Source organism: Felis catus, chromosome B3, assembly GCF_018350175.1.
Source record: "Felis catus isolate Fca126 chromosome B3, F.catus_Fca126_mat1.0, whole genome shotgun sequence".
Taxonomy (NCBI): Eukaryota; Metazoa; Chordata; class Mammalia; order Carnivora; family Felidae; genus Felis; species Felis catus.
In genome coordinates, this window is record NC_058373.1 from 66,052,501 (window position 1) to 66,073,958 (window position 21,458).

At 36.7% G+C, this 21,458-nt stretch overlaps 1 protein-coding gene across 17 annotated transcripts in view; it reads right to left on the bottom strand.

The window, feature by feature from the left end:
• The window catches only part of CB3H15orf41 (chromosome B3 C15orf41 homolog), a 296,333-nt gene that overhangs the window by 237,057 nt on the left and 37,818 nt on the right, over positions 1 to 21,458 (bottom strand). For 14 of the 17 annotated variants that reach the window (XM_023255524.2, XM_045059575.1, XM_045059576.1 and 11 more), the window contains exons 2-4: positions 9,375 to 9,420; positions 8,422 to 8,486; positions 1,707 to 1,767 (exon numbers count right to left, since the gene is read on the bottom strand). In XM_023255524.2, coding sequence (XP_023111292.2) covers positions 1,707 to 1,767; positions 8,422 to 8,486; positions 9,375 to 9,420 — 172 coding nt within the window. Of the gene's footprint in view, positions 1 to 1,706; positions 1,768 to 5,006; positions 5,163 to 8,421; positions 8,487 to 9,374; positions 9,421 to 21,458 lie in introns of all 17 variants that reach the window. The other 3 variants (XM_006932656.5, XM_045059577.1, XM_045059573.1) reach the window with 2 other exon arrangements.

Genomic DNA, 21,458 nt, shown 5'->3' on the forward strand with positions numbered 1-21,458 from the left:
ACATCAATTGTCACCAGATGCAAGCATATGTCCTTTAAGCCTTAACTGTCATATAAAAATGGCAGCTTGGTTGTTTAGAAGCCATAATCTGGTCCGAGTTATTCCCAAATTTCCCTAATGCGGTAGCAGTCAATCAGAAAGTGCTATTATCTCTGTACTAATCTGCAGCCAAGGGAGAGAGAAAAAAAAATGTCTTTAACGACTCTTTATTTTCTTTGGCTAAGTATTCTATATATTCATGGTAAATAACAACTTTACCGATACAGGAGAAAAATGTGTTAGTGGCTAAAAATTTTCCGTATTACTAGAAGATGGAACCTGAGGTCAGCCAGATAAGCAAGGCTCAATGGAAACATCCACTAGACATTCAAATGAATGTAAACTGCTACTATGTAAAACTTATGTATGCCAGCAGTATCATCATCTATAACAATGAGTACCATGCTTGCATCATGTTATTTCTAGACGCTGTTAGCTCACTCTTTCTTTTCATAAGGGACGATCACTGAATTCCTAGTTACAGCACAGATACCTCAAGTTGTGAATAGAATCAACTCGTAACAAACAAGTCTGAAGACATTTAAAAACCACCTTGCTTTAGAAACAGAAAAAGTATGGTTTGCAAGGAAGAGAAGTGCATTTTATATGTTAACTACCCTATCAGATTGTGTAGACACTGCCTCAACTATTAAAACCTTCTAGTAACTGATAGGTAATTGCTCATTTGCTGACTGTGGTGGTGCAGAGCAGACAGAAGCTGCGAGAGAAGCCGTCCTTCCTTGCCCATGTAGCAAGTACAACTCGCTGCTGCCACAGCACTTAATGCGTGCAGCACTGAGTCATCTTTAATGCACACACGCATTCTCTGCCTTGCTGCTATGTTGCCCATTATCACACAACACAAAACCAGTGCACACTGCATTCCGCCCCTGTGAGGTTTGCATAAGCAGCTCCAAGTGAGACTAAATCTTGTATTGCTCTCATTACAGCAGATAAATATTTCAAAGTTTAGGAATTAAATATTTTATTCTTTGGTATGCTCTCGGCCACTATTATGAGCTTCTCACAGCTTCTTCATTCATGGGAAATCTTTAGGGTTTCCTTTTCTAAATGTAAGACTATTATTTGTTTCCCCAAACAGAAAGAGATCAGAGTTAACAAGTAAGTTCAATAAATCACTTTATATTTGGTGTTACGAACAACAGTATGCTTCTTCATATAAAGAGACTTTTGTATAAGGCATGTATCTTTTATCATTATAAAAGTTTGCTAACAAAAAAAAATAAATCAAGTAAACATTACAGTTTTAAGTAAACAATGTCTCTCTTTATTTTCATAATAGCACAGATTTTCTCGGCCATACATCTCTTCACTTTACACAGGTATTTCTCATACTAAATTAAGACAACACATCCAGAGAAGAGCATGTCTTGAGCTGTTTGGTTGAAATTTCCCGCAAAGAAACCAAGAAGCTGTTTATACATTTGCCTTAAAAGAAGGAGACTAATTATGTGAACTGACTTATTAATATATGAAGTTCTTTGTCCAATTACTAAAACTACAAAGAGACCGGGGAGCAATTTAAGTGTCTAATGCACCTCAAAATCTCTTTTTTTTAAGGTTAATTATAATTCTAAGCAAAGCTACTCTAGATAGGCCCCTTAGGTTTTCGGCAGGTTTAAGTAAAATAATAACAATAACATTACCTCATTGGCCAGGTCCAGGAGCACTGGGGCAGCTCCATTTCTTCCCACTCCATTCAGGTACCTAGACAGACAAAGCCAAGTGGTAATGTAGTGACAAGAAAAGGCCAGCATAGACTTGTCAGCATCCCCTGTGTGTACACGTTTCTCCTGGGCAAATGCCACGCTCAACTCTAGTTAAAGTACGTTACTGTCATAGGAAAGCATTAAAGGGAAAAGGAAAACAAAAACAACTCACCTCAAAACCACTGGCAACTAACTAACTGAAGTTGGGGGCACGAAGTATGAGTGCATCGGTCTCCCTTGTTTTCATCTCCTAACATGGGACAAGGAAGCGATTTCAAAAAGAACTGTCCCTAACACCCTGGCTTCATTATACCTCAATCACGTTATGGAAAGGAAATAAGTTTGCTCTTATGGTTTGAAAAAAAGGCATCCATGCACCCATCGCACCTTTTTATTTTGTTTCACAGCACTGGCTGACACCTTATTAAGAAACAAATGGAACAGACTTGTCATCGGTGGGTCAGCACACCTTGTTAGGCAATACAAGCCATCACCTTATCTGCCCTGCATTTCCGTCATCACCTCTATCCCTCCCATTCCCTAACCTAGCTAAAAAAATAACAACAACAACAACAACAACAACAAAACCTCTTCAAATCCATCCTAGACATGGAAGCCAGAATGATTTTATTTGTAAATAAAACTTTGGATGTGCCATTTTCCCACATTAAATCTCAAGATTAAATTATAATCACTCAAGACCTCTTGTAAATGTCTTCATGATCTGGTTCCCACCTACTGTCCTTGGCCAGCTTCATCTCTAGTCATTGTTCTGCACTCCAGCCTTCACCTGGAGAACTCATGATTCAGCTTACATTTAACTGTCTTCAATCTACCACAAGCTAGGAGTAAGTTAGGTGTCCCAAGGTACAATCGATGAGCTCCTTGTACATCTCTCCATTACTTAACAGAGCATATTGTATCTGCCTAGTTACTTGTTTACCTCAACCCATTCCCCAGTGTAAGGGTGAAAGCCCAAAGAGAATAGAGGAATTGTATTTTATTCAATTTATTATGCCTAGAACAGTTCTTGGCTTATAATAGGTGATTGCATTATACATATATATTTTTTTCTTCAATAAATGACTGATTTAATAACTTTCAACGGCCATATTGGACAAGAGAAGAGAATTAGGTATGGATATTTTCTCTAGAATATGCCATGTGAATGAATAAATTAACAATATTTGTTTGATAGTAGAAATCAAACTCAACATATGAGACCTCCCATATAACTAACATAAGAATATACTAAATTATGTTATTTCACAAATATGTTTGTGAAGATGTATGATTTTTCTATAAAATAAATGGAATAAAAGCAAATTATCCAAGGTAGGGAGTCTCAGGATCATTAAAAGTTCAAAATAAATTTAGTAAGTTCATTTCCCATATATTGGGGACTTTCTTGAAAAAATTATTTAGGAATCTAATTGTGAAATAAGCACTTTCAGAAAAAAAAGACAAAAAAAAAAAAGGTAGCAAATGCAGTTTAGAGAAAAGTCTCTGGGAAACAGTTTAGCTCAGAATGTCACACAACTCACAATTTCATTGCACTCACAGGCCTGCTCAAGGAACAACCAAAACAGTTCAGTCAAGTCTGACCAACTAATCCAGTATTCATAACCACCAAACACGCACATTCTTTAAGGGTTCAGATTTCGGGTCAGATTAGTTAACCCTACACTGGTATTAGGATATCTTTATAACTTTCTACCTAACATTCATTTATCCCACAAATACTTGTGAGAGATAACTCATGTTGGGCCTATTCCAGGTTCTGAGGAAGCAGCCGGGAACAAAACGTCCATGGTTCCTACCATCACAGAGATTATACTTCAGTGGAGAGACAAACAATGAGAACACAGAAATAATATAATGTAATAATTTAATGTTATATACTACGATAAAATGTAAACTTAGATGGGTTGGTCAGAATGCCCATCTCTAAGGAAGTGACACTTAGGTAGAGGCTCCTAAGAAAGAAAGCAGCAGGCCATGGGAGGAAGAATATTCTCAGCAAGAGAACCCTAAGTGCAAAGTCAGGAATATGCCTGGGGTGTCTGAGGACCGGGAAAGGTTCTAGTGTGACCACAGCAGAGCTTTGAGAGCTGATAGGGAATAATGACAAAGAACAGCTAGACCTCGGACCACTGCCTATGCCAGAGAACTGTTTGGACTCAAAATTATATGTTTTATGTAAATGCTGCATTAACCATTATCCTGGTAATGACCAATGGAGAACGTCCATTAGGTTTAAAGAAACAGGAGATGGTCAAACAATAATCCACTATATCTGTATAGAAATATGTTCACTCTTAATACAGTGGACATTCCTAATTATGGGCTTACGCGACCTAGTTGCCAAGAAACAAAACCCCCAGGGTACTGATGTAACCCATCTGGGCTCCCTCAACCAGTAAACAGTAAAGGTCTGAAATGGAACCCTATCTGCCAAGGTCTACTGAGGTGCCTTCATATGTTGAAAAGGGTGGAGCTGATTCTGACCATATTTATTCTCCAGCCTGTTTCCTAACTCTATCCTGCAGCACTTCAGGAGTACCGGGGAAAAGAAATTAAGTGAAAATTACTTTGAAGTTGTAGTTGTCCTTTCTGGGAACTTTAACTGTCCTCAAGTGACACATTTTATTCAAATGTTTTGATATGCCATCACAGGGGCATGCTAATTACAGAAAACATTCAGTAAGGACATGATCAGAAATTCCTAGTGCTACCCTTCTCTGCATCCCCAAAGTATCTTGTGCAAACGTGCAGTGTAGACTTTTCATACCTTTATAATGGTATGTTTCTCTCTCCACTTAGACAGGAACCTCCTTGAGAGAGACCTACATAAACAGATGCTGAACCTTCATCCAACAGATCCTTAGGAAAGAGCTGCATTATAATTGAGATAGAAGGATGGGATTCTGAATACTACATTAAGGTGACCTGGGCCATCTTCTTAATACCTATTTGCAAATTAAAACTACTTTGCACAGAAGCGATGTGTCATCCTCTAGCTTTGCCAGAGGAGGACCAAGAAGTGTTTATCTTGTGGGTGAAACCATCCTCCCAAGATCTTCATAGAAGGTCCACTTTATGTTTCTTTGAGTGTGAAAGATTCATTAGCATCTAAGATTAAAATAACATGTACAGATTTAAAATATTAAAGGCAAAGTTATTTGATTTTTATTATTTTCATAATAATAATTATAGTGGTAGAACTTCAAAACCTACCAAAATTCTATCCGAAGCTTACGGCTGAGTGTCACCTTTGTTGATTCTACCTTTAAAATTTCTGGAGCCCATCTCCACGCATGCAGCTGTTTTCCCACTAAAACAGAGCAGTTGAGGGCAGGCACCATGTCTTATGCACACTTGTATCCTTGATTCCTGGCATAGTAGATGAGACACAGGGAGTGCGAAGTAAATTGTGCTAATTAAATAAAAAAAGTGGTTCAAATTTTCAGAAACTATGTCACGTAATGTCGATAACATATTTGAGCTAGCCTTTTTTCCGTGTGAACAGCTGAATGAAATTCAATTGATCTAATTCTCTAAAGCTCATACAGCTGGCCCTCAAACAGTGTGTGCTGGGAGAAGGCAAAAGAGAGGAGACAACATTTCTGAACCTTGCTACTGATGGGGACTCGCAAATATGACCACTGGCGAATGTGTCTCTGTGAGTGCACACCAAGCCCATGTGCAACAATTTAGATGGAACGAAATAAATTTGGCCAGGTATGTTTTCTGTTTGGAAATAACATGCCATTCACACAGGGAGAAAGAACAGAGTTGTTTTCAAAATGAACACAGAAGCTGTGTCTGCACATACACAACATGAAGAATTGAGGAAATTTCCTCAATAATTCAAAAGCTTGGGAAAATATTGTCGGCTGATATTTGGATACTTTGAATTTTCAGTTAACCATGATGGAATCACATGGTGGATTATTATATGGCTTATAAATACAGACTTCAAATTCTGAATTGAGATCATCTCAACACTAGCAAGAATGCAGAGACACAGAAATTCTCTGACAGTGCTAGTAGGAAGCCATCACAATCTTTGTAGACAGTAATTTGAGAACATAAAATAAAATCCTTATATGCTCATTGTACCAGTAATTACATATATAGAAATCTTAGAAAACTAATCCAAAACGCAAATACTTACGTACCAAAATGTTTACCAGGTATTATTTTTATATTACAACACTGAAAACATATATGTTCAACAGAGTTATAATTCAGTAAATTTCGACACTTTCACATGATGAGGTAATGCAATCAATAAAATGTTTGCAAAAAGCTCTCTACAGAGTAATGTTATGTCATAAACATTTTTCTAAGTATAAAATTCAGGATTCACAATAGCATATACAGTATGACCTCATCTATATGAAAATGGATTGACAAAAGGCTAGAATGAAAAATACCACTGTGGTTATCTCTGGCTGCCACAATTATGGGCAATCACTCATTCCTTTTGAGACCATCACAAATGTGTTTAATTTCTATAATGTGCGAGTATTACTTTTTTCAAAGAAAAGGAATCAAAGAAAGTGTTAACATTGTCAAACTGCTTAAATATGTCTTGATATAACACAATTTGCCTTTATCACAATCAACTGGAAAACAGAAATCTTTTAAGGCCAATTTACCTCAGAGAATACAGGGACATTTAACCATCACATTGACAAGGGGCCTGTATGGTCAATATGTCTGAAAGGTGACAATATAGCCCATCTCCAAGCACAGAGTACAGGGCAGAAAGTCAGGAAGCAGGGGGGTAAAGTAAGAAACTGGTGAGGCTGCTTTCTTATTAGTCTGTCCATTATAGCCCAAATCTCACAGTTTTGTTTCAAAATGTTGTGACTCCTTGAAACAACTGAGATTCTCACGTTTAAATAATTTAAAGAAATACAAATATATTCTCATTATTGCTCACTCAACTGTGCATCACTGAGTAACCATATTTACAGGGAAGACTTTTATTTCTGGCTTGAGTGACTCAGATAATCCAATACAACATGTTCATACTTTGATAATTAAATGTACTTTTAAATGAAGCTAAATGTTAAAAAGCAGCACTTAGAGATCTCAGCAATCATCTAATTAAAATGGCCTTTTACAACAATGAAAATGATCGTCAGAGGACAGCCCTGCAGCCTACTGGTGGATCTCCAAATTTCTAGGGAATGCTCTATTTTCTACTGCTTATGTCAACAAGGCTTTAAAGACTGGACATGTCGTACTTTTATATGATGGCCTAAGACAGTAACTTTTACAAACAAAAATGTACTTTTTGACATGGAAGTAACTGTCCAGTCTTCCTTTGGAGAGTATGGATTCCAACTGGATTCCAAAGCACTTGCTGACTTCATAGCACTTTGGGAGCCACTCTTCAGTTTTTATTGATGATTAAGGTTCTAATGTTAACTGTTGGTGTCACTGAGGAGGCTATAATTGTTGAAAAAAATCAACTCAAACTTTACAAAGACTTGTTTAGAGGGGAATTCTCCTAGACACAAATGTGTGTGTATGTGTGCGGTGTGTGTATCTTTAGTGGATGCCACTACTGAACACTGAACATAACTCTAATATATGGTATAGTGTGTAATTTTTTAAAAGGATAACTTCAATAACTTTTTAATAAACACTTCTCAGTTCTTAAAAAATGACTTTACAGAAACATGATACCAACACTGAATCTAGATATTCATTTCATTCATAAAATATTCGTGCATAAAATCATTCATCTAAAATTGGTGGTGTCACTCTCACCACAGACACGTTGATCTGTCAATCTTAAGTGTAATACCTTAAGAGCATATTTCAGACAGTTTTCCTTTCCAATATGTCCTTGAAATATTTAAGAAACCAACCAACGATTCTAATGCAATCCATTACCATTTATGGTTGTAAATTATTCAGTCATATCACAAAGACAATAACCTTTTTAGAATCTTTTTAAAAGAGCTATTTTAAAGATTCTGTTTTAGAAGAGAAGTTGAAAACTATTTGTAATAAACTAGACTGAAATTAAAATATCCCCTGGACACTACGTTGTTGATTTAATATCCAGATTTTCTTTTTAAAATACAAAACCCCATTTAAAATGTGACAGTTGTATATTACACATCGTCATACGTCCTTACTTGACATGTCTTTTTTTAATTCTAAAATGGCAAGCCCACTACCTATGAGTGTGTAACCAAATGCAAATAGAAGTGCAACCAAATTCAATCTTATTTTCGAATACATTTTTTGACTTGCTGATCTAAGTAAGAAATAAAACTTAGTTTGAGAACTTTCACACATATATGTAGATATGTGCACATTGACGTACGAGTCTATACAAGATACACACTTAGAGCAAGTTTAAAGTAGCCAACTGAGATTTCATAATACTGTAAGGATTTCTTACACAGTATACGCACATACACCCAATCAAGACAGTCTCACCATATTCTTCAAACATAGCATTTGAGAAATCACTCAAAGATATGCCTGAAGTCTTAAGTAAGACTTATATCACAACGCCTTGGAATGTTATACAGACAATTAATCTAGTAACCTAATTTATTCATAATTATTATTACAATTAATAGGTGCTATGATACCCTCTAGTGGGGCAGGCAGGTCATACCTCTGATAATAACTTTCAATCGCCTCTGAAGTATGATGTTTGGCATGTGTTCTTTTGATATGTTTCTGAAACAAAACAAAAAAGATCTTTATGTTGTGTCACACATCAGGTTCAAGAGCAGAATGACGTATTCCTTCATCCCAATGTCTAGCACATAGGACCAGCTGAATAATAGTTTGGGGATCTGGGTGGCGGTGGGTCTTTTTGCCTTCTACTCTATGAAGCTATGCATTTTAATCCCTGCTGCTTGGCTGGGATGTCTTCAGACCGTACCACAAGGTACAGTATACATGTAAAAGCCAGCGGGGTCATAGTAATTGAATCAAAATAAGTTTGCTTAGGGTTGCAGAGGGCAAAGAAAAACTTGTTCCCTCTTTCAACCTTTGTATTAATTTTCCCTCAATTCAATTCCATCTAAGTCCTCTGCACTCTAGTTTTACAATCCAATTGCCATTTTTAACCAGGAAGAACATTGCTTAAAAACAACTTATTTGAAAACTACAAAAAGTAATTCCATAGAGACTTGCCACTTGACTGACACCTGTCATCTCATGATAAATGACTCCATTTTCTGCCTCTCTTGCCTTCTGCCACTCCAGCAATGGTCATTTATCATCATCTCTGTCAGCAATGGAAAGCGGCACTGACAGTGCAAGTCAGCAAACATTTAGCACATGGAACCACGCAACACAGGGAAATTATTATTGTCAGAATAATAATGGTTTAGCATAATTTATTACAGGTCCACCAAATAAGCAAAGGCTAGATGTTATTAGACAGATGGATGGGTAGGCTTGGCAGGCCTCCACTGAGACGCAGGCGGTGCTCGATGTGGAAAGGAGAACATCCTCCAACCCAATCAGAGAGCTGGCAGTTCAATTACAAAGAAATAAAGGGACATTCATCATTCAATTAGGCACCTGTCAACCCTCACAAAGGAGAAAACTTCTAACCTGGTACTCCTGGGAGAAGATGCTCAGCAGAGTGGCCTGCGATTGACTGGAACAAATAAAAGAAGGACAAAGTTAATTACTGGAGTGCACGGCAAAGAAACAAAAGAGAAAGGAGCTTCAAAGGTAGGCCTGCTGCCCTGTAATCTAACAGAACATGAAAACAAGTGTGGAAAAGTTGTTCCAGATGAACACCTCAAACAAAGGCTTCCTGCTGCTAGGTCAAGGAGAGAGAAAAAGGGAAAGGGAAAAATATGGATGGCCTCACAGCAAACTATCATACAATTTAGATGTTTTTTAACTTTAGAATGATTATGAATCCTATCTGTAGCACGTAGCTATGTTAAAGGAGACCAAAAGGAGGCAAGGTGTATTTCTATCAGTAAATGGTAAGGGTGAAACCCCATAAACAGTGCAGAATGTGCAGTTCACATACTGGCAACATCCTAAATTTATTTTGTTAGTGGACAGGTATCCTCTTCCGCAGCTATCTTGGAGTCAGGGGAACAAACTTTAGTCTTCACCGGAAGTAGCACTGAGAAACCACCGGAACATTATTACAGACACTAGCAGGGCTGAAAACAGAGGTCTGCACAGCAGAAAGCCGAGGTCCTTGGAGTCCGTCATTCCCAAAGACTGCCATAAGCCTTATTCATCTAAGACTCCACACAATGTCAAACACCTGGCAGTGAAGCAACCTGGAAAACATTCTTCCCAAGTGGGAATTTTCCTCTCACAATTGTTAACACTGAGAAATGGAACAGAATTTTTTTTTTCTCTAAAAAGCAATCAATATCCTACTGCTACTCTTTTTGATTGCCCTCTGTAGATAGATCTACCTTATCATATCTTGAGAACAATTAATTATTTCTGATATATTTTCCTACTAAATGCTATCTGAACAAATTACAGTGTTAATAATTCGACTTTTATAGTACACCAAAGCACTATGAATAATTAAAAATTTTCTATGCATGAATGAAACCTCTTAAGCTCATCACAGGTAATTTGGAGAGTGTGAAATAACAATGACACCATATTTCTTTACTTGCTGCCACAGTGTTGTCGTCTTCTGTATACCAACATAGATTCGGCTTCTAACTCCTTTTCATTCTTATCAGATTACCAAGAAAAAAAACAAAAACAAAAACAAAACCACGATAAACATTCATCAAGGAAAACTGATAGTTACTAAAGAACCCTTTCAATAACTCAAAAGCCCTAAGTAATGATTGAATAAAATTATAAACTCATTATAATCCAATTTTTTTCAATTTCCCCTTAAAACTAGAAACCGTTCTCTGAAAGAGCCAATTCTAACATCTTCCTATTATTCCTGGCTTGCGTGAACTTCATAGGAAATCACATGCCCCAGGTAGGGTTTCTGACAACCAACTTCTGGAAAAAAAAAAAAATGGCAAAATTAACCCCAAATCTTTATAAGCTACTGAATAAGTCAATACGTTAGATATTTATGTGCAATAAATACACATCTCCTCATTATACTGCAAAATATAGTTAGGTTAGCCATTTAGTGATAAAATATTAGTCTCTAAGTATCAGAAAATACGATGGAAATAAATGTGCTTGTATAGGCAAGTTGGGGACCAATGAGCAATGACCAATGACTAATGAGGAGGAAACAAAACTGTGAATAAAACAAAAGTGTACATGTGGACACCAAAAATGGGAAGGGTAAGAGACAGCTGGAGAAATAAACCCAGGAATAAAGACTTCAGCATGATAAGATGTTCAGGAGTTGAGGGTACTGTAAAAATGGAGGATGAGATCATGTCTTTATCCAGGAAACTACCTTTAAAACTGCTTAGAATTCAATTCAGCTGAAGCTGTGGACACAGCCTATGGAGTAACCCATTTTCTCAATGGCCAGAGGGGTTAGAGAGAAGATTCCAGGAAGAGGTAAAAACTGGTCTTGACATAGAGTAAATGATCTACCTAACATAGTAACAAAGACAGACAGACCTGGGTCCAAAATGCTTTGGGTTTGGGTGACAAGACAAAGCTGTATAGGGCTGAATGTCATTTGCTGGGTTTTTGCCAATCAGACTATGTGTTTGTTCCTCTATGTGCTAAGCTTATAGAAGAGTGTTCTGAACAAGCCTCACACCTTAACGAGCAGGAAAGTATTACTGCAATGGAGACATTGATTAACTCCAGTGTATATTACTTGTTACTTTCCTCCAGAGTGTTAATTCTGATATACCAAAGGGAAAGAGGCAAGTGGAGAGAGCCATCACAGTCTTCAGGGGTACAGCCACGAAGGGCTTCCCACATCTGCCCTTCTCCCACTGCAACCTCCCAGTGTTTGATTTGACTGGCTAAGAGGGCAGGAGTTTTGGAATAAATTCAACAATCAGTAGGTTCGCAAGGAATATGGCTTTTAACCAAAGAAGAGGATAGAAAAAGACAATATATAACTAAAAAGTCTATCTTGAGTACCACAATCAGTCAGCAGTATTCACTGAGCATCTTATAATGTCCCAAGGTCATGCATAAGGAGAAATATGCCATCAAAAATTAAAAAAAAAAAAACATTAAAGGAAACATTAAGTAATTGACTTACAGACTTTCAACATGTACATGCAAAAAAAAAAAAAAAACACACAAAAGGCAAAAATTAGAACACTGTCAAGTACCAACATATTTTTTAGGGATCTAGTGAAGCAAATCACACTCTGAATCTCACATATTTCAAGACTACATTGGCTTTGGAGCCTATATGCGTCACTAGCGTATACGTGTTTTAAATTTACATGTTCAAAAATACAGTCACTTATTTTGTACAAATGCCCAAGATACATTATTTAAAACCTCTTCAAAATCAGTTTTGTCTTTTTTCCCATGCTGCCCTCCCAGATTAAGCACCTCACCCTGCAGCTGTCTGGGAAAAGAAGAGCAAGCCGGTGGACCCCTAGACTGGCTATGTAAAATGTTGCCCGAGTCACGTGTAAGTGTCTGCATGAGCAGTAGCAGTCATGTTGCAGCAGCGGGGAACAAGCACGAGGTCAGAGCCGAAACAGTGAGCATCAGCAGAGACGATGGAAAAAGCCCAGGTCCTTGAGAACACTGTTGAGCTGCTCAAGCAACCATGAATTGCACTGAGCACCCTCCATACTTCTTCTGAGTAATAATATATGCCTTTTTTTTTTAAACCTTCAAAAAGAAGAAACAAACCCACCCAGGTGTCTATGTGCCCTGGAAGAAGGAGCCATAATGGAGGGAGAATGAGAAAGGGTACTCCATCATGATGGCACGTGCATGGGATGCAATACGTGGAAAGAGTTCTAATTCTCTTAACTGGTAGGTACTATATTTGGCTTCCTTAACATTGTCCCTCTGCTTGTCGCTGTGTCACCAAGTTGATGTGCCCAGAGATCATAAATTGGGGGGCAGGGGGGTGTGTATGATTTTTCCATATAGACTTTAAATACTGATGGGGTACTACATACCCTCATTTTATGTTGCATTCAGGACTCTTCAAATGCCAGGTATACGACAAGGCAATATACCAGCTCCCCATTCAAAATTTAACTTAACATGTCCACAAATCCATCCAGCTAAGATACTCAGTAACCTGAAGGATATTAGAGAAAATGAACATCAGAGGGTTTCATGAGTGCTGCAGAGACTAAGAGCAGAGCTGAGCACAGACTTTGTGGCAATGCAACTTTCATACAAGGAGGAAGTCCTCAAGTTCCCAGGTGGAGACTTAAAAAAACAGAATCTTAAGGAAGAAGATACCACACATTTTATGTTCCTCCTCTTCTCAAATACCCAACCTCTGAAAAAAAGACCATAAAAAAGTAAGTACCATCACTTAATTTTCAAGTTCCTTTTGCTACAGAATCTGGGAAGCTTAAATGTCTACACCCTACTGAGCTCAAAATTCTCTGAGCAAAATAAATATTATTTCTGGGACTCAGAAAGCAGTAAACCAATTAAAGGGACGTGAAGCAGGATACTCCTACAAACCAAGAGACTTGGAGACCTCCCAGTTACAAGCTGCAGCCTCTCTAAGTCTGTGAAAGAGCGCAATGGAACACTGGCTCTACGTGGTTAATGATGCAGAGTACTGGTCAGGGATGGTCTTCTATGAAAGCAATGCAGCCACCCTCCCTCGCTCCCACCTTCCTACACACCTACGCACAAATCTGAAATGGAGAGCCTCCCCACCCCCACCACCCCCCGCCGCTATGCAATCAAAATGAAACTGCCTTTCCAACACTTCCCAGAAATCAGTTCTACAAGGCAGGTATACAAGTACCCCCATTTGAGCATTTATATGATATCACGTTACACTCCAGACAACCTGCGAGGTAGGCATTGTTGCTTTTTTCACAGAAAATTGAAGCCATGGGATGTCAAGCATTTTGACCAAATTCCATGGCCTCAGACAATATTCCCTTTTTTAAAAAAATCAAACTGCAGTGTTCCTTTTACCAGCTACATAAAAATGCTGTTCTTTTTTGTGTTGAAATATAAAAGAACTATTGAATTCAGGAAACAGTCTAGGATTAAAAAATTGTTGGGTAATTTCCATTATTCTCCCTGCAGCTAAGGTATGTTTTGTTAATAACCACACCATTGCCTGAAGTGTCTCTATGTGAATGCATACATGTCTTTTGCTCAAAATGTTATTTACTGCATACAAAGCAGCTTTAAATCCTTCCTTGAACAACACAGTATAAATAACCCAATCAGTCTTCTCTATAGAGGACAACACCCTCTACAAGTGCTAATTTTATTAAATAATATTTAATGAAGAGTTTCTTGGTTATAAAATAGTATGCATTCTATGTAAAATGCAGAGATGTCCATTGTTAGCATTCTGACATGAATCTTTCCTGTGTTTTTACTCTGTGTCTACTCTGTGTGTGTCTATGTGTCTAGACACACACATTTTAAAAATTATGTGTTTTGAACATATCTTGTAAAATACCTTCATTATGTAAGATATTAACATTTATATTTGCTATTACGTATTTCTCTTTTTAAACTATTTTTATTGTGAACAAGACACATTTCTAAAAAAAACATGAAACAGTGGGTTAGTATATAAAAAACAAAAACATACAGAGCCACTAGGTCAACAGATAGAACACTGCTAGCACCCCAAAAAACACCCTATTCAATCACCAACCTTTCCCTCTCACAAATGAACCCGATCTTTCTGTTAATCTCTTTTCTGCTTTTCTTTGTAGTCTTACCACCCAAATATGTATCACTAAGCTGTACAGGTTAGCTTTGCCTTGTGCTAACTTTACATTAATGGAACCACAGTGTGTTCTTCTGTATCTGGCTTCTTTATGCAACAGTATGTCTGTGAAAGTCATCCAGTTATTTTCAGGGCAGTTAAATTGTTTTCACTGTTATACAGTGTATTCTATTGTGTAAGTGTATACCACATTCGTCTCGTCTCTTCTATTGTTGATGGACGTGTGAACTGGTCCCAGTCTTTTGCTAATGAAAATAAGGTTACAGTAAACAATCTTGCCCATCTTTATGTGAAAAAGTGCTCGCGTTTCTAATGAGTATATATATATATATATATAGAAGTGAAATTCTGAGTCATCTGACATACACATTTCTTGCTTCCGTAGATAACTATCAAACAGTATTTCCAAGTGTTCATGACAATTTGAAAGTCCCACCAGCATTAAAGGACAGTCCCCATTGCTGAGCATGCTTGTCACACTTTCTTTCAATCCATAGCTTGTCTTTTCATTTTCTTTACGAAAAGAAGTGCAGAAGCCTTTAATTTTGATGAAATTCAATTTATCAATTCTTTGACTATTCGCACTTTCTATATGTCTTTTCTAAGAAATCTTTGCCTACCTACAGTCATGAAGATATTTTCATAAATTTTCTTTTAGAAGCCTAATAATGTTAGCTTTTACATTGAGGTCTATGGTCTATCTTAAATCTGTACATTAAGACAGGAATTGCAGTTTGTTTTTGTTCTTTTCATAAAAATATCTAATTGACCACATACCACGTGCCCACCAAATTATCACTATTGCCTTTGAGGAAACCAATTATCTGAGGGTCTATTTTGGGACTTTCTAATATTTTCCAGTAATTTATACATTTACCTTTACACAGATACCACATTGCAGCTAAGCCATTTAAATTTAATGTAATTGCTGATATATCTAGGATTAAGTTGATCATCTTACTGTCTTACCCACCATACACTCTCTATCTCTTTCTTAGTTTTCATTAGTTTAATACTTACTCTTCACTATTTGAACACCAGCAACTTGGAAGTTGTACATTCTTTACAAGTTACACTATTTTTTTACTGATTATCCTACATAATCATATGCCTCCTCATATGATCAAAATTTATTATTAATTAGTGATGAACTGCTGCCTGGAAAATACAGAAACTTTATGATACTATCTATAGTTCTCCTCTCTTGTAATATAAGATAGTATGGGCGTTGTTTTAATTCTGCATATATCTTAAAATCCCTGCTATTGTTTTATACAGTCTCTGTTTATTCAGATATACCAACATGTAAACCATTTCACTGCCCTTCATTTCTTTCTTCTCCATTCTTCCTTCTGGAGTAACTTTTGTTTAGTAAATCCATCAGTACAGATGTGTAGGTGATACCAAATTTTGGCTCTTTCAATGATAAATGTATCTTATTTCTCTATCTGGTTTCAAGAGTTTTTAAAAAACCTTTAGTTTTTAGGATTTTTAATTACAGTATTTTGTAAACTCCTGCTAAGAATCTGTTGAATTTCTTATATGTGGCTGGATATCATTCATCATTTGGGGAATATTCTTAACTGTTATTTCTTCAAACATTGCTTTAGCAATCTCCTCCTCCTGAGACTACAAATACGTGTACTGAGCCACCTTACTACATCCTCCAACTCTTACTCTCTCTTCATATGTTCCACCTTTCTGTTATTCTTTGCTATTCTATGTTACATTCTGAGTATTTTCTTCTGTTCTATCTTCCAGTTCATTAAGTCTCTCTTCAATAATGTCTAATTTGCTGTTAAATCCATCCAAATTTGGTTTGTGTATTTTCCACTTGTAGATTTTCTATTTGATTATTTTCCAAATAAGTCCCTTGTAATATGCTTCAATCTTCTTAACTCCTTCAGTAAAGTCCAATTATAAAAATGCTATTTAGTATTACAGTAAATAGAGACCCTGTAAGTCTATTTCTACAGCTTCCACTAGCTTTCATTCATGTTGTCATGTCTACTTATGTGACTGAATATCTCTCACTATATGTCATTCTACTTGAAAAACTGGTTTATAAATAATTTGAATACTAAAATAATGTTATCTTTCTCCAGAGATAATTCTGATTTCATTCTGGGAACAAAAGAGGTCTAGGATTAGCTTAGTCCAATTTCAGGCAATAATTTTGGGGGCCAAGGAGGTGAACCTCAAAATGACATGTAGATGTTTTACTTTCAGTTCACATTTACTCCTAGGGTATAGCTCTTTAGGGTCCCATCTTGAAGTGGGACATTTAGAGCAGCTCCCACCTTGGTGGCCCCTGCTCCTTAAACCTTATCTTCTAGCCCTACAAAACTATTAAAAGTTTTGCTCAGGACTTGACTACATCTCATGAAAAAAACCATTAAATTAGAATTCAATGATTAAATAGTTCCCTAAAAGCCCTTATTTTCAGAAATTAAAAAAAATGCATTTCAAACTAACTCATAAAGAAGAAATCATGATGGAAATAACAAAAATACATCCAATTAAGCAATGACGGTGGTACATACCAACAGCTGTAGGAAATCTATTTCAAAGATTAGATATTAGTGTGAAAAGAGAAAGGAACTGATTTTATTCTAGGAGATTCTAGCTAACTGGAGATCTTAGCAAATAAATTAAAATTGGAAAATATAAAAGAGAATCAAGAAAGTAGAATCAAGGGTACCTTGGCAGCTCAGTCAGTAAAGCACCCAACTCGATTTCAGCTCAGGTTATGATCTCACAGTTCTTGAGACAGAGCCCCACATCTGCAGGTGTTAGCGCAGAGCCTGGTTGGGATATTCTCTCTCTTTCCCTCTCTCTCTGCCCCTCCCCCACTCATCCACTCATTCTCTCTCCCTCTCTCTCAAAATAAATAAACTTAAAAAAAAAAGAAGAATCCAAGAGGAGTTGGATAAACTGACCTTTAAGATTCCTTCCTGCTCTAAGTCCTGCCCTATTCCAAATGTTCTGATTTAGTTAAAGTCTTAAGTATCCAGACTTATTTCCTTTCTAATTTATTTAGGTATTAATTTTTTAGAATAAGCCATAACATAAATCAGATAAAGAATAAAAAGCCTGGGTGAGAAACACTCACTTTCTCTTGCAAGACCAACTGTCTGGTCATTTTTCTTTAAAGCAATCCCAATAACTTCAACACAATATATAAGTAATAGATACATTTGTAAGAAGTGTTTATTAATTCTTCCTACAATTATTTCCTCTGATTTTTTTTTCCTTATTTAATAAATCAGATTAAGCTACATGATAAGAAATGCTCAAATTAGCTCTGTGCTAATTTTATTATGATTGCAGAGACAGAGAATAGGTAATGATAGATGAATAACAATAGCTATATATAGACATTTATAATCTTTCCTTTGTTGGTTAAAATTCAACTTACTTCCAACTCTGTATCTTCCACCATGTTCTTCATTTACTTCCAAGTATGCTCTGTCTTCGTGAGCCACACCTGCCTATGTTTCAAACTACTGTCCATCGCTGTTTCTCTTCATGACTTAATGACTTTACCTAGGAGGACTTTGGTTCCATAAATTCTATTCAGCCTCCACTCCACAGCAATCTCACTTCTGACTTCACTCTTTAGCAGAAGCAAAGGTCACAGAGACTTCCTCACCACCAAACCCCGAAGACATATATATATTTTTTAATATAATTTATTGTCAAGTTGGCTAACATACAGTGTGTCAAGTATGCTTTTGGCTTTTGGGGTATGTCTACCCCAATATGTCTATTTCTTATCCTAACTGATGTCATGACAACATTTTGCACTTATTATTATCCCTCTTTTCTTTAAAAAAAAACTTTCCTCCTATGAATTCCAGGGTACTGTTTTCTAATGATTTTCCTTCTACCCTGCTAAACGCCCATCTTTCTCTCTCCCACAGGCTGCACATCCTCTTCCCTGTGGTTTCCCAGAATGTCTCTTCAACCCTCTTCTCTTTCACCCTACATGCTCATGCTGGTGATGGCACATCCTGCTGTGTTCCCATAACCACTTCCGTAACTCCCAAATATGTTTTTTCTGTCCTCCATCTCTCCATAGACTTGGTCTCTATTTTATTGCTACTTATGGCATATTTCACCTATTTGGTTGCAAGTATCCTAACATCAAATTTACCACCACCCCCTCTCTCCCAGAAATGAAGTTCAGCCCCAACCTCTCTTAAACGAATTATTTCTATAAACAGACGCCTGACTTAGAAACCTCTGGGTCACTCTTGATTCTTCCCTCTCCCACACACCTCATCTATCAAGTCACCAAGCCTTGTTGATTCTACCCCTGAAAGTTGTTCATATCTACTCAATTGCTAAACAGCTTCCTGATTCACTCACTTCCCTTGCTTCCAGTCTCTATACCCTTTAATCCAACCTCCAATTGACCAACAATGCTCCTAAAATACACATCTAATTACATTACCTTTTGGGCCTGAAAATCCCAGGAGGTTTCAACTACCTATAGAATGAAGTTTGAGACACCCGGATGGCTTAGTCGGTTAAGCATCCGACTTCGGCTCAGGTCATGATCTCACAGCTCTTGAGTTCAAGCCCCACATCAGGCTCTGTGCTGACAACTCGGGAGCCTGGAGCCTGCTTCGGATTCTGTGTCTTCTTCTCTCTCTTTCCCATCCCCCCACGCCCTGCTCACACTCTCTCTCTCTCTCTCTCTCTCAAAAATAAAATAAAAACATTAAAACAAAGAATGAAGTTTAAACTCCTCAGCAGAGCACTCAAAGCCTTTCTCAATCTAACTTTAGACCACTTTTTTCTAGCTTCTCACACTCCCATCTTCAAACCCCTAAGCACCCCTAATCTCACCACATCATTATAAATCACCACGTTCTTTCTGGAGTCTAGAATGTTCTTCTTTCTTTATTCTACTTGGGAAAACTTTTACTCTTTCTAGTAATAAGTGGGCTCAGGATACTCCTATAGAACATGCGAGTATTATTAAATCAAGTTATTTTAGTGAAAGGAGTATCTCAAGAGATGAGATATCATAGGATTTCTAACCCAACCCTCTCATTTTAGAAACAACAAAAGTAAAGGTAATGGAGATGAAATGATTTGGCCAATGTTACAGAAAGCATTATCATATAAATCAAGGAAAAAATAAGTTGTGCTACAAGCAGGGCTTAATGGAGTAATACTTTATGTTAACAGGTGGGAATATCACATATTTTTGTTATTTCAGTCATCATAATGTATCTATGACCAATGTGTATAAACTAAACCATAAATACAAACAAAAACAGATACTATGCTAGAACATATGTTGTATCACCAGGAGATCCCAAACCCACAAAGTCCCCACTTCTCATCACCAAACAATGTGATGAACAGGAGATCAAAATTATTAATTTTTTTCTCTACGACAGTTCTTTTTTTTCTAGTACAAATGCAAATTTTAAATGTGACGCTACAATAATGAAAGTGTTTTTCCAGGTAAAGTGTCATTTCCCCTGATTCAAGACCATTTTTTAGTCCTTCAGAATACTAGTTTTCTCTTACAAATTTCTGATAGATATCTTTGTTTTCCATAATTATTTTTTAAACAATGGGGAACATCAAAAGCTGTACTATCAGGGGAGTACCAATAGGAACAATCATTTTCATTCTGGAAGTGCTTAAAATCAAATTGTGAAAATCACTTGATATTTCTAAGTCTCAGTTTTACCATCTATACATAGACTTATGACTTCTGAACTCATTTTCATCTCAAAAGTTCTATGATTTTTATCAATTCTGCAACTTCAAGGTTTAAATTTGTTAATTTTCTCTCTGCTTACAGCTCTAAAACTTTTAAGTATAGTTTATCAAAAATCTGTGCCTTAATCCTAATAATAATGACTTGTAATCATGTTGACACTGGACATTTCTTTGTGGGCCTAACATAACAGGTCTACTCTAGGTCAATAGCTAGAGTGATTAAATTGTTTATTAAGACTTCTAAGCATTTAAAGTAATCAGACCACAGGGTGAGAACATGAAGGAAAGTAATTAACTCCTTTCATTCACCTGTGATTATAAGGTACCATGTCCCCCAGCAGAGGTTAAATAATCACCTCCTGGGTCTAACGAACGCCAAAACTATTTTACTGCTGAAATCCCAGTCTCTCCCAAATTCTTATTTTTTTGATACAAGTCTGAAGACAGATGTTTAATAAAAGAGACACCAGAAGCTTACCTTAAAAGTTGATTTTAAAAAATTTATTTTTTACATATAAAAATATATGCACATGTAATAATATTCAAACTCACAATTATTCAAGTATTGAAAGAGTTTTGTGGGGATTTGTTTTGTTTTTGGAGAAGGTGTCTGGCTTGAACTAAATAATCCCAGGAAAAGAGACAAGTAGGCCATGAGAAACTAAAAAGGCCCCCACCTCAAACTGAATACAGTTTCAAATTCAATGATTGGTTTGGGTCTCAAGATTTTTATCATGGTGGCTGATGCTGAGGAAAATACAGGTAACCCTTACATTTAAAATGAGTTTAGTTTCAGAAGGGTATTTGTCAAAAGGGTTTAAGACACAAAATGAGATACCAAAAAACAATAGTACCAATTTTTATTACAGTGACAAAATCACTTCTCTAGCAAACAACACTCAGCATAATTCAATAGGCCATCTATGATATTATTACCTTGAATGGGATGAGGCAACTGTCACCACTAACTGATAATTGCGATCTTTCTACACACTATGTCATTTTGCCTTTTCTTTTGCAAAAGACTTAGACCTAAAATAACACCAAATAACAATGTTGATTTTTCCTCAGTAATATCCAGTGCTAAAAAGATTACTGATTGTGAT